A 14,326-nucleotide genomic window follows, 5' to 3' on the forward strand; every position below is an offset into this window, starting at 1 on the left:
TACAAGCACCCATACTTACCAGCACACGCTCACCCTAAACAAATCACAAGTTCACAGAGGACTGCATAACTTGCTGTGGGCTGTTCGCTCATTTATAGGGCATCCGCTCACGCCCCTACAAAATAGACCCCTCCCTGCTATCAGCTAACCGTGAGACAGCTGCGGTGACATTATCTGCATTGCTCTACACATGGAAGGGCGGCTGGCTATAGCAGGCAAGGGTCAAGGTTGTAGGGGAGGTGACATGTCTAGGACTTGTGTAAACTGAAAGTGCTCAGGGTGACATCCAGCGATCTGCAGTGACTTCCATCCCTGGCATTAGGACAGTGGTAACTAAGGCTAGGTTCAGATGTGGGCAATCCCAGGGCTCGCAATCGCGCACTATTGATTTCAATGGGGTTACATCCGCGTGGAAATCGCTAAAAAAAAGGTACAAGTACTTTTGTTTGCGACACAGGACACGCAGCTTTTTCAGCCGTGATCGTGTTCAATTGCATGGGCTGTATTGCAGCGGGAAACCACATGATCTTTGTGGCGCGACTGGAGTGCCATTAGAAAATAATGGCACCACCAGGGTGATCGGCAGTGGTGGGCGATTCCGTGACCGCGCGGTTTTGTGCATGATTGCAGCACGGTCACGGATGGCCCAGGTGTGAACCTAGCCTTATATGGAGCCATGGTGTGATTTGCTGGAGACATTGTGCTGATTTCAGTAGCTTCTTCTTTTTAAAGGACCAAGTGCAACTGAAGGCCAAACTATTTTTCCTTTTAGATCCCCAGTCAGGTTTTTATTACTGTCTGTGTCCCCGTTAGGAGGAATCGCTCTCTCTATTTGTCCTGCTGACGGTTAACACTTAAAGTGAAAGAAAATTAAAATTTTTGGGTTGTCATCAGAACAGGAACAGATAGGAAATCTTCCAAAGGGGACACCCGTTCTGGTATCCCTGCTGACCACCAGGGATTGTTCTCTGTTTAGAGGAATTTCCTGTCACTTCTTGTTGTGGCTATTGTACAGAAAGAAAAGGCCTTTGGCATTGAAAGGGTCCTTAAGTGGTTAAAGGCAAGGTGCATCTTTCTGACCCGGTACTTCGATTTCGTACATCCTTGCCCATCTCTGCCAGTAGGTTCCACTCACGGCTCAGCCGTATCCCATGACAGCGTGTGCAATAGCCAGCCTGCTATTGGCTATTGCAATTTAAAATAACCAATAACAGGCTGGCTATTGCTCCAAGCCACTGCTTGCTGTTTTGACATTCAGCTGCCTCAGCAGCTGAATCCAGTGAAGTGGAAAGGCGACACTAGGGGTCGCCTTTCCACTAAAAATAAAAGTTAAATAAAATGAAAAATGACTCCAGGGATATATAATAAAAAGAGTTTGGAAGTGCTAGAGAATTGCTTAAATAATCATTACAGGAAAAATAAACCTATTAGATTTTAGTCGACTAAAGTCGACTTTAATTTTTGTCAACTAAAATCAACTTGAATTTCGTTGCCTAAAACTGACTAAAACAAAAATTAATCTGATGACTAAAATGCAACTAAAAATAAAAATTCATTTTCGTCAAAAGACTAACATGAAAATTCAATTGCATGGGCGGTATCGCGGCGGGAAACCGCATGATCTGCCTGGCGCGACTGGAGTGCCATTAGAAAATAATGGCACTGCCAGCGCGATTTGGCAGTGGTGGCCGATTCCGTGACCGCACGGTTTTGTGCACGATTGCAGCGCAGTCATGGATCTCCCAGGTGTGAGCCTAATATGGAGCCATGGTGTGATTTGCTGGAGACTTTGTGCTGGTGTTCAGTACTTATCTTCCGATCACCTGATATATGATAGTCTTCTCAGGCTATAGTCACGTTTGTATTTGTTTTACATGTTTAGTGCTGTAGTAAACATACAATAATCACATGTGTACAGGATGCTTGCATGACATATAGTGCACTCATTCCTTTCTTCAATCAAACTGAAAGGATAAAGTGTAACTGCAGGCCAAAGTTTTTTTGTTTTTTTTTCAGAACCCCGGTCAGGTTTTTATTACTGTCTGTGTCCCCGCTAGGAAGAATCACCCCATCTATGTATCCGGCTAACCGTTTACACTTAAAGGGAAAGGAGATTCCAATGTTTTTGTTGTCATCTAAACAGGAACAGATAGAAAATCTTCCAATGGGGACACAGATTCTGGTAACCCTGCTGACCACCAGGGATTTTCCTTTCTTTAGAAGGAATTTCCTGTCACTTCCTGTTGTGGCTATGGAAAACTGAAGGGAAATCTACCCAATTGGACAAAGACTGCAGGAAAAAAAGCTGACAGGTAATGTACCTCCCTTACTCTATCCAAAAATGTTTTGGCTTCAGTTCTACTTTAAAGGTTAGGTTCACCTTTCTGACCGTGTTTCATATTACTGCCATATTTAGGGTGTAACATGAAACATGGTCAGATTGCAGACCCCCCTCCCACCTATCTGAATTGCTGAATTTTTCTCCATCTCCAATCACACATCCTTTAACAGTGAACAGGGCAAGTAGAAAGCAATGGTTTTATATGTGGCCTAGTCGTGATCTGCGTTGATCCAGTGTGGACAGGTATGAACAGGTCCTTAGTGTTAAGGTGCCAATACACCTTACAATTATCTGCAGATTTTCTGTGGTCAGATGGAAAAAGTGCAACAGATTGGACCAGGTGGAGATTACTCCATCCACACAGTTTAGCGTAGATGGAGGAATCTGTTGCACCTTTTCCATCTGACCATTGAAAATCTGCAGATAATTGTAAGGTGTATGGCCGTCTTTAAGCTGAGTATACAGAGTACGAATTTCAGCTGGTTCACACTTCTGCCCTGCATCCCTCCATCAGCTGATTGAAGGAGCTGGTTGGGAAAATCTCCATTCGGGTATTCTGACAACCGCAATGCAATGCACACAGCAGGGGATTCCTCCATTTATGCTCATAAGTGTTGATGGTGACATCTGTTATATTTTCTTTGTTCAGCTCCTGGGTTGAACGAAGAAAATATAAGCGTGTATACCCGACTTTAGATAGGATTACATCTCAACTCATATTGTATCGCAGCAGCATGTCAAAGCTGAGCGTATCCAAGATCCAAAATAATAAATGCACAGTTCACCAGTAAGGCATTACAACCACAAACAGGGGATCTAGCTCAGTGGTGCCATGCTCGTTTACAGCCGCCCGAATCACTACCAGTGTAAAGCCAACAGTCGGCTTTAAACATGTAAATTGACTCCCGGATGCTATAGTCAGGAGTCTACTTATGGGGTCCTGCTGTTGCTGATGCATGGCATACATCAGCAAACGGGTTAAACCACAGACATGAGTGGTGTCACCATGCCAATATCAAAAGCTTTCTAAGGCCCACAGAAATAAGGATGTGTATACCTATCATTATGGCAAGAATTAAAATAGTTTACCAAACTATTTGAAATTAGTTATTCCACTTTAAGTAAAATAATCTGCAAGTGGGATAGAAATCACAGCTAATTTGACCTGGACTGGCTGACTCAGTAATTTCAGCCCAGAGCTGTTTGATGCTTGTTAACACCATGTCCGGACCAGAACAGTTTGTTCCCGGACCAAAAAAGCATCCCAATGTATCCCTATGGAATTTCTAGGCTCTGTTCACACCAGCGCACTCTGTTCCGGACCAGACACAAACAAAATACTGCTTGTCTCATTTTCTCTGGTCTGGAATGCATGGAAATGCATAGAAGATGCATGCAAACGCACTGGAATCCACTGGGTTGCAGCTGAAAGGCCATTTTAAGTAGGAAAGAAAGAGCTCCGGAAAGTGGCAAAATCGCATTAAAAACACAATGCACCGTGCTCCAGATCAGATCTGGTCCGGAAAATGGTGTGAACCTGGTCTAAAAGAAGTACCCACGAACCCCAGAATTTCATTGTGGGATCTGCAGGTAACTCTTATAATAGTACATGCATCTACAATCAGGAAGCAATTGTACCAATGTAATTCAGAAAGTGACAGTTACACTTTGTAATCTGGGCCTTGTGAGCCAGAGGACTTTGTTCCAGCACTGGTCTCTAGCTTTGGTACTTTGAGCCAATGAAGTCAGATCTTCACTCCTGATACGAGTCAGTGACTCAGAAAGCACTTGTAATTCTTGCATAACGCAAATTGTATTTAATTTCCTTTCAATAAAATGAGGGCCTTAGGCTATTCTCTAAAGCCTATTCTTCCCCTAACAATTTATATTTCAGAAAATGCTTTCTAGCCCTGTCAGAGGGATTCTATATTGTGTGTTGCTGTATTAAAAAAAAAAAAAATAAAAAAAAAAATGCTGTATTGGTTTTGAAATGAAAAAGTCCCATTTATGCTCAATTCTCCGTTTCCTTTGACAACGTGACCCAAAAATTAATCACCAGAGTTTGTTGATCCAGGGAATATCCAATTGCCTTATGGGATCAGGAAGGATTTTTTTCCCCTTTTGGAGCAAATTGAACCCAGAATAGGGTTTTTTTTTCCCTTCCTCTGGAAGAACAGTGGGTAATTGGGGGCATAGCGTTCTGTTTAGGCTTTTTTCTCCCCCCCCCCCATATCTTTATAGGGTGAACATTGTTTTGCAGGTTGAAAAAAAAAAAAAGAGAACAGAGAGCGCCTTGTCCTCGTGTAATACTGTTTATTAATCAATGGACATACAAGCTGACATAAAATACTACTCACATGGTAATCACTGAATGAATGGTACTAGGCAGACCCCACACAAAGCTGCCTTGCTAGCCGATGCGTTTCGGGGAATATACCCCCTTCCTTAGCTCTGAGGAAGGAAGTCCATTCCCTGAAACGCGTTAGTTAGCAAGACAGCTTTGTGTGGGGTCTGCTTTGTACCATTCAGTGATTACCATGCGAGTAGTATTTTATGTCAGATTGTATGTTCATTGATTAATAAACGGTATTACACAAGGACAAGGCGCTGTTTTGCAAGCAATACTTCTCAGTTGCCTTTTGATGGCAGCCTGCAAACGATTTTTGGAGAATATAATTGGGAGTCAACCGAACTCTGTTGTGCATTTCTCTTTTTTCAACCTGACTAACTGAATTCGTAAAAGGCTTCTCGAAGGTCATCCAAATTCCCATTAATAGCTGCAGGTTATGTCAATGTATTTTCAATATTATTTCAAATTTAACGTTTTGCCATTTGTTCCCACTGAAAAGCTAGACATTAGCCAGGGTCTCACAAAAATGAGGCAGCAAACATTATTTTATTCAACATGTAACAATTGCACAAACAGTATAGAAAGTAGAAGACAGAATTTATATATTAGAACAGATACTTTGTGGAATATTCAGGGGGTTATGGATGGCTGATGTGACTGTAAAATATACTAGAATGTATAGCCTCATTTTGCTGCCTGAAAAGGGACTTGGGTTGTAGAGTAGTCTATTTTAATAGTGGCACGCTATTAAAAGTGCACCAAGCCCTATTCATAGACTAATATGCTAACAGTCTCAAAACAGACATCTAGCAGCAACGCAGTCTTCCTCTGTTTGGAGTAAAGCTGGTTACACGTAACAATACTAAGTATTTTTTAAACCTAATGATTTATATGGGAAGCTGAAGTCAAACACATCTGTAATATTTCTGTGGGAAGGAGTGTATGTACAGTTTAGGAACCCAGTTACATATGTGATGAATCTCTGTTTATTACACGTCCATTTATACGGGAGAAATCTTGCATTTCCTCTTCCATTGCCATCATCTCTGGGTCACCTTCAGTATCTGATGACAGGTCAGAAATGCTGAAGTCAGGCACCTGGTAAAAGTTAAATAAAAATGTTCAATGTATTGGTCTAATATAATGTTAAATCACATTAATAGTACAGCCACACACTTCTAAACTATTTTCACATTCATGAATTTCACTGTATCCATTTACCAGTTTATAATGGCGCCTGATGTGTATGCATTTCCTGTCTTGATACTTACAGCCTAAACATACCTATAGACAGTTTGCTGAATTTGTATCAAATAAGCCCTATTAAAACCCTGATATTTACCTAACCGCTAAAGTTAGATTTTTATTGTAACGAATCTCATCTAAAACAAAGCGGACCACACTGTACAATTGATGCCACCACTAAATTGTAAGCCTTTAAGGGGCAAACTGATGTACATTCTCAGGCCCCCACTAAGCTACATTAAGTTAGGCCTCTGCACCACATTGTTAATAAAGCTATTACTGTACACTCAAAGTTAAGCTCGCTAGCAATGTTTTAATTAAAAGTCCCAAGACCAGCAGTATTAACAAAGACTTTATGAGTAGTGGAGAGATATAAAATAACATGGGTTAATCTTGACCATTTTGTTTTTTGTAGCAGGGCATAACAGAAGCAAGCAGCAACTTAGCATTTGTTGCCTTGGGCAAGTCTCATTTTTTCAATGTTTCTCTGGGTGTAAAACCAGCAGGAAAGATCCTGAGTGGGGTCAAATTCTAAACATGGTATTACAATTTATACAGATCCAACTCCAGCAAGTCCCGTCATTAGCATGGGACACACGAGATAAGGGGGATTGCTCCTCCACACCAGAACACATTTACTTGCCAAACCAAGGCTGTTAAACTGGGTGTCATGAAGAAACTGGCAACTGAATGCATTTTAGTAGGCCTTCACTTAAAGCAGAGCTCTGCCAGAGTGCACAAGTGTAAAAATATTGTTTATGACGCACTTGCACACAAATTTACAACCCTTAGAATGTTGTAACCAGTCTAAACACATGTTTAGTGTGCCTTCACAACAAAAGAAATGCATGCAGCACTATAGCAGTCCAGTGAGACTTTTCTTCTAGTGCCAATGGCCATGATGAATTGCACAAACGTCTTAGTCGCATAGAAGTCAGCTAGAATGAGGCTGACCGCTATTAGTCAGCTAGCTTTGACTATTCGCTTCAACCTTAGTATGAGAAAAGTTTAACACTTTAATAAGTAATGACTGTCACTAAAGCAATTAGCAGGCCTTCAACAAGCTTGTAGTGCTTAAGCTTTTGGAAACCTGGCAGCTTGTTTGTTGAAGTGACAGCACCCAGAATGTAACTGGAGCAACATGCCTTCCTGATGCTTGCCAAAGTTTAACCCCTTCATGACAGCTAGTTTTCAGGTTCTGTTCATAAATGACTGACACATTTTTTACATTTTTGCTGTGTGATTCTTTCACAGCAGTAATATACTTTCTTACTAAATGTACCCACACATTATATATAGTTTTTTTAGAGGACAGATAGGGCTATATAATTATATCACATGTGTACCTAACCCCTCTTAGTTTGAATAAAATAAAAAAAGTGAGGAAAAAAAACTAGCACACTTTTTCACAAGTTTTGATTATTATTATTTTTGAATTTTTTTATATTATAGTATAAAAAATATATTTATATATAATTTATATTTTCCTTATTTTGTTTTACACTTTATTTTTTTTACACTTTGTCAAAAAAATATTTTTTTTTCTCTTGTCAGTTTATATCAAGCAATCACTATGACAGCTTGATGAATTAACTTTATTTTATTTTTGGCTATTAGGCTGATCCAAACTTAGGAACAGCTAATAACCTTAGAGACTGATCCTGACTAGTCAGATTCAGATCTCACTAAAAGCTCTTTGATCGTGCCTAGACGATCAGAACAGATACATTTCGGTCAAAAGATATACATTGTATCTTTTGAGTGAAATGTATCTAAACATCGGGCTCTCCAGCTGTCAAAACAAATAGAGGTGAGGTGAGTCACTGCTGCCTCTCTGCTATTTTGAGCTGTCAAATACGGGATCGCAAATTGCGGTCCTCTATTTGCATGTAACGGCTTCATTCTTTCATTAATGAAAGGAAGAAGCTTTTACAAAAAGCTTAATTAATTAATTAATGCCTCAATACTGAGACATTAATGAATGACTGTTAGATGCCGAGAATCAGCAAATACCGGCATTACAAAGCCTGATATAACTCGTCACATACAGTGTACGTGGCCAGTCATATAGGCACAAAGTGACAGGACGTACACTGTACGTCTCGTCACGAAGGGGGTTAAGGTTATTGAAAAAGCTTGCTGTACACACTGAAACTTATGTGAACAAGGCCTTGAGGTGGTAGAGCGAGTGCAAGTCTGCCCCTCTATAAAGCCAAGCTGGGGAAAGGACGGTAGGAGTGTACCCAATTTGTACCAAAGTGTTTTAATTGCACATTAATCAAGATACAAAAAAATAGGTTTGCATTATAACTGAATACTTCAACTCTTGCCAGTTACACTTAATGGGCAATTGTGCCCTTCATTTTCTTGCATAGATTGAACCATTTGTTAAATCAAAATTTAAAGTTAAGCAACAGGCTTGTCACAAAGTCCATGGTCCCCCTGCGAGCCATTTCCTCACAAATATGCAAGTAGCTGCTTCGTACCAATCCTATGTCAGGTTATGGCACATAAAAAGTTTAGTGAAGAGTGATGCAACCTCATGTGGTTTAGGAATTTTATCTTGACCCATAGAGACCCACAGCACCTTTCTATGTACTCAACAGTTACATAGCAGATCCATTGCATCCTAGTATGCATGAACTGCAGGTAGTTTTAAAGCATATTACTTCTAGCATGGGCAAGAGGAAAGTCATCAACAGCAAGTAATGCAAAATATTTATTAAATGTACAGAAAGGAACAGTGACAGTGAACAGTTGCAATACAAATTCCACTAGGGCACAAGAGCTGAAAAGGTAGCATGCATTGGCCCATGTTAAAGGCCAAACTTTGAAATGACATACATTCTTGCAGTGCTATATGGCCTCAGTTGGAACAAATGAATCTGACAATACTTTAGATCAGTTCAAAACTACTTTGTGAAATGGATTAAGTACAAAGTGACTTCTGAGACTGAAGCAAATTCATTCCTCTTTATTGGTTGCATCTGCCCCAGCATCACATTCTTCCTCCCCATGTGGACCAGCCAATGAGTAAAAGGGACCTACCAGCCAGTTTAGATATCTTTTGCTTTTACCACAATATGCATGAGAATAGTTTCCCTGCCTAGGAGGCATGTAGACAAGCTGTCCTGTTACAAGACTACATACTTCCCTGGATGGAGTACCAAGACTCGTCTTCCTATTCAGCACCTACGGCCAAGTTCCCAGTCACTAGGCCACAGTTGGGGGGGGGGGGTGAAATATATTTAGTTTGTGAGTAAGATCGTGATCTGTCCCAATAACGGCTCAAACAGTTTGAGCCGTCACTAGATCAGGAATAGAGGGCATTCTTAAGGTGAGCCTCAAGTGACAAGTGCCCAAGAAGGGATTCCACTTAAGTGGTCTTCTGGTTGTGGCCATCGGTCACTCATGTAGAAAAAAACATTAACTACAGACTAAAACCCCTGACATTGCAAGCCCTAGAACTAACCCTTTAGAAGACATGCTGCTAGTTTGTTAAAACATTTATAGCATCCATAGGCATTAATATATTCCAACACAAGCATGCTACAGATGTGAACTAACCAGGTCAACAGTGGTCTGAAGTTGAGTAATGGCCTCCTGACTTTTGCATTTTGCATCCCTGAATCTCGTCAAGGCTTGTTGGTAAGCACGTTTGCGGGCCTTAGTGGAGAGTGATCCCAAGCGAACATAGTAGCTTGCTTTCTCTGTTGATACCTCAAACCCTTCTGTTTTTGCAGCCTCCTTTGCTAAAATGGAAAAGACATTTAACACTGGTTAGTTAGATTTTAAAAAGGCAAGTAAATTCAAAACACTACCTCAACTCTTATTTATGGTGGCAAAGTGTCAGGTCACAGGGCAAAGAGGTTAACATTAGCTACCCCAACACAGTAGTTAAGCCTTTGTAATTAAGGCTAGTACTTACCTAGTTCTTCATCAGTTGGTGGCAGATATTGTTCCAGAAGAGTCTCAGACTTGGTAAGCGCAGTATCAACACCACTGCTCATCCTACGCACAGCTCCGCTCCCAAGAACAGTGTTAATGCTTCCATTTACAACAGCCTTGGTCATCTCCACACTGCCACACACAGCTCCCTTTGTCTTATCAACCACTCCGGTTATGCTCTGGATCACAGCATCTTTAGCATGGATCACAGCATCTTTAGCACCAACAACCACGACAGAGGCATTAGCAACAATCTAAAAAGGGAAAAGTAAATTCTAGTCATAAGAGTGTTAGTGTTCTTCCACTAGCTTATTATAGACAGCAAACAGTATTTAAGATAGTTTTACAGTTTTGGCAAACCGATCATATGACCTCAGAAAGCAGATAAACCACCACATAGATTGCCAGGCAGACAGTGCAAAGTTACATTTTTGTTTAGCTTCAAATTGTAGAGCTGCATGAAACCATTTCAAGTTTAACATCTTCCAGTGTTATTATAAGAAGCGTTTTGAATGAAGACAACTATGGGCAAAAAGTCTGGTCATAGTTCTTATGGGTCACAGGAAGACAAAAGCTTATTACTACAGTGTAAGCTTTTGTTAGTCTGAGCATGCATGTCTCAAATCAGTAGAGGGCACAATGTAAAAGCCAGCTGGTCGGTGATCAGCTTATTACTTGTTCTAAACTACAGGTGTTTAACCCCTTCACGACCAAAGACGTACAACAAGTCGCTGGCATCGTGGCCATTTAAACAGAAGCCGGCAGGACTCTGTTTAAACTTGTAAAGACAACTGCCTGCTTTACAGTATAAGCGATTCTGGTGACTCAGTTGTAGCCAGATTGCCTCTACGGGCCAGTGAATGGGTCCCACTCCGCCCGACACCCCTGCTGTGTTTCCTGAGCTCTGTTGCCCCTCCCACAGGCCTGGCGGGAAGCTGGGGAGGAGATGGACGAATCTCCGTTCGTTGATCCCCCTCCCTGTTCTATGTGACCGCGAGCGATGCAGATTGCATCACTTCCAGTACCATAGCTGTCAGTGCTGGGCTCCTGAAGCTCAGCTATAGAAATGTGATCTGCACTTCAATAGCTTATTGAGAGTGTAAAGCTAACCCTCGTGGTCTTTTGGACCCCCAGCATCACCTTAAACAGTACCTGTCACCACCATCTGCCATCACATGGGGGGCTTGTAAGCCCCCCCTATGTGATAGCAATTTAAAAGACATTTTTAGATATATTTTATTTAATGCTAATTTTTAAACTATTTTTGAAGTTCCCTGTGAGCAAGCGCATCTTCACGCAAGCACACGTTGAGTGCAACTACGTATGAAAACGACGAACGCGCTACACGTTAGGTATCGCCGCGCACGCCGTAGTGAGAGCAATAATGCTAGAGAATCTCTAAACTGGTCGACCTGTGAGGGCTTTTTAAACATCGTCTATGGACTTTTTGGGGTACTGAATTTTGTTGCCGTTTCACAGACGCACAATTTTTAACCAGGGGCGGTATCTATATACTCTTAACCTAATCTTGTATATTTAATGTAAAACATTTTTTTTTAAAGGCCTCAGTCATGAAGGGGTTAAGTAGCTGCAACACTTACCTTGTCACTAGGCTGATACAAAATAGGCAGTCTCTCTTCAATCTTATCAAGTCCAAGGCAAGCAAGGTTGTTTGCTATGGCAACTACAAGAGGGAAAGGAAAACCATTTAGTCTGATGCAACAGTACACTGCTCTGCAGTAAAGTTCAGGGTGACTACTGAACAACACTGTCTAGCTACATGACATTTCACCTACTTCCTACACAAGCCGCTAGGAAACCAAGCCGTCTGGCTCTGCAGGGTTTACAGCTACAGAAAATACTCATTTCTGGCAGTTAGATTTTTAGGAGACTGACTGGATTTGCTTCAAATTGCATGCTTAAAACATTTGACCATGAACATTGTCAGATCTATGTGATTGATCTAGCATCAGAAGTTTCACTAGCACTAATCTACATAAACAAAGTTACAGCAAAAACTGTTTACTGGAATAGTAAGAAAACACAGGAAATATCAGTTTCCATTGCTGCCTTCTGAAAATACCCATTGCCAGGGAATTCCTAAAATTATTATAAGGCAAGCCTTTAGATCAACGGTTTTTTTTTTTTTTTTATCTACTTGCTGCCTGACAAAGTTCTGAAGCAAGGATATTGAAAGGAATCTTTAGAAGTCATGTCAGAAGCCTCCACACTGTAGCAGTGCTCAAATGACACTATACATCTATACTAACTACACAACCAGTTACATTTTAGAAAAAGAAACATACTTTGAGGTTCCAGTTTGTGGATTATTGGCATGGCCCCAGTCACAGCCACTGTAGTGATAGTCTTCACACTCTGCTCTGCCACACCACACACCGATTTCAGGTAGGGATGGGAATCCTTAGTGTTAACATACACAGATTGCACTATATCATATGTTGAGCTCACCAAGGGGAGGTTAATGAGCCTAACCACCACATTCTGTTGTGGAAAATGTAAGAGTTAGACATCAGCAATCTTTTATACATTTGAGGCATACATACAACTGGTCATTCTACTCCCAAAGACAGAACTGCATGTCTGCAAAACCCTATGTGATTACACTTAGAGCTGACCCTCACTTTTAGAGGCAACATGTAATGAAATTTCTCTTTAACCGAGTCCTATGGTTCCACATTTAATTGAATTCAGTAGGGAACACCTTTGCAATTTAAATCCCCTTTTGGCTCAATTTGTTTTCAAATTATGCATCAATTAAGCAGGTTCTGTTTCTCTAGATTGAAATATGGGCTCTGCACCCAGGAATGTGGTATGGAATGCACAGGAGGCGAATTTAAGAATAATATTTGTTAGAAACATAGGAGATATATTTGTGTGGAAGATACAGTTTAGGATAGAAAAAGATTAAGCCGAGTTTATTACTAATCCTCTACCCCAGATTCTGAAAAATGGCATGACGCACAGAAACATTTAGATAAAACCTTTTACAAAATGCCAGATACAAGCTCTTTATACAAAAAAAAAATGCAATGGGAAGAGGGGAAAAGTACAAGGTATTAGCACAAATAGCTTATACACACTGCTCCATTCCATTTGTAGTGGCCAAGGGAGACTGCAGGAGGGGAGATTACAAAAGCGCCAGACAAGATGGGATTCATTTTTTCTCCAATTGTTTTGTCACTTTAGTCTACAGCTCACTAGTCAGTTAAATGGTTACACAAGTTTAGGAAAAAGTGTCCTTGCCATCTTTACCCTCCATAGAAAAAACAAACAATTAGTAGCTTTAATTACTAATAGTTAACTACTGCTGTTGTAAGTTTCCCTAATGGCAAGGCTTGTGAGATGGACCGCCTCCCTATCAAGGGATATAGAAAAAACAAAAACTGGGAATAGCTTATATACAAATGAGTAAACTAAAGAGATAGTCCATCACAGGATGGAGCGGTGGCTACTTTACAACACACACAGGGACCATGGGGAACAAAAGTAGCCACCCTCCAGAAGGAAGGACAGTGTCCGCACCAATTCAGAGATGATTTGAGGATCTACAGCTGAGTGATACACAAATAAGATACATTTAATAGTTAGGGCTAGTTCACACCAAGCGCATTCCAGGAGCAGAGCTGTTACAGAACGCATCAAAACTGAGTCCAATGGTATTTGGGGGTTTAGTTCACACCGCAGCGTTCAGTTCCAGTGCATGTAAACAAAAACTGCAGCAGCAAGCCCTTTTTTTCTGCTCTGAAACTGCAAACGCATCAGATCTGCACACGCAGTGCACTTTACTGCGGTTTTTTATGCATTCCAGGTCACTTTTGTAAAAATGGGCTTTGTGTGTTCCAGGGCATTTGCATGTGTTCCAGAGCAGGAAGAATAGGGCTTGCAGCAGTTTTGTTTTTTACATGCTCTGGAACTGAACGCTGCGGTGTGAACTAGAGCCCAAAATACTATTGGAATACATTTGACGCAGTTTTGATCCATTCTGTAACTGCTCCTGGAACACACTTGGTGTGAACTTGCCCTTAAGGTGATCAAATGGATTTTTAAGTCCCAAGTTTAGTGTCACTAAGGTGACAAAGACCCACACATGCACTTCCATCCCTCATCTTCTAATTACCATCTATTGATAACAGAAGCTGCCCATCATGATAGAGTTAAAATCCTTAGACATCGAGAAAAGGCAAGCTTTTTTTTTTTTAAATTGGTATGTCATGCGATTTGGAACAACTAGTGGCAGTTCCTAAAATTAGGAATGTAAAAGGGGGAAATACACATTAAGCCTTTAGATAAGAGTATTAGGCTACTATACGGTAGAAGCACACAATCTAGTCCCAGTTACCTGCTGCTGCTGCTGTTGTTGCTCCACTAGCTCAGCCATAGTGTTCAACCTACAGGATAGAAACAGTACATTAGTGATGAAG

General features: G+C 40.9%; 1 protein-coding gene across 1 annotated transcript; it reads right to left on the reverse strand.

Moving 5' to 3' along the window:
* Positions 1-5,624: 5,624 nt before the first annotated feature.
* Positions 5,625-14,283, reverse strand: LOC108787338 (perilipin-2-like). Its single transcript, XM_018556863.1, has 7 exons — positions 14,245-14,283; positions 12,191-12,386; positions 11,486-11,568; positions 9,865-10,138; positions 9,504-9,688; positions 8,985-9,062; positions 5,625-5,789 (listed from the first exon to the last, which is right to left on the reverse strand). Exons 1-7 carry the CDS (start codon positions 14,281-14,283, stop codon positions 5,655-5,657), a joined length of 990 nt encoding a protein of 329 aa, XP_018412365.1. The 3' UTR covers positions 5,625-5,654.
* Between the last annotated feature and the right edge of the window lie 43 nt (positions 14,284-14,326).

Source organism: Nanorana parkeri, unplaced genomic scaffold, assembly GCF_000935625.1.
Source record: "Nanorana parkeri isolate BGI_ZX_2015 unplaced genomic scaffold, ASM93562v1 scaffold256, whole genome shotgun sequence".
Taxonomy (NCBI): domain Eukaryota; kingdom Metazoa; phylum Chordata; class Amphibia; order Anura; family Dicroglossidae; genus Nanorana; species Nanorana parkeri.

Bases quoted from the DNA above. Each gene is read 5' to 3' on its own strand.
- LOC108787338 (XM_018556863.1), bottom strand. From the start codon at position 14,283: ATGGCTGAGCTAGTGGAGCAACAACAGCAGCAGCAGCAG. The intron at 11,569-12,190 runs GTATGTTTCTTT...TCCCTCTTGTAG, and splicing joins CCACAAACTGGAACCTCAAA to TTGCCATAGCAAACAACCTT. The intron at 5,790-8,984 runs GTAGGTCCCTTT...AACTTTTACCAG, and splicing joins AAAGATATCTAAACTGGCTG to GTGCCTGACTTCAGCATTTC.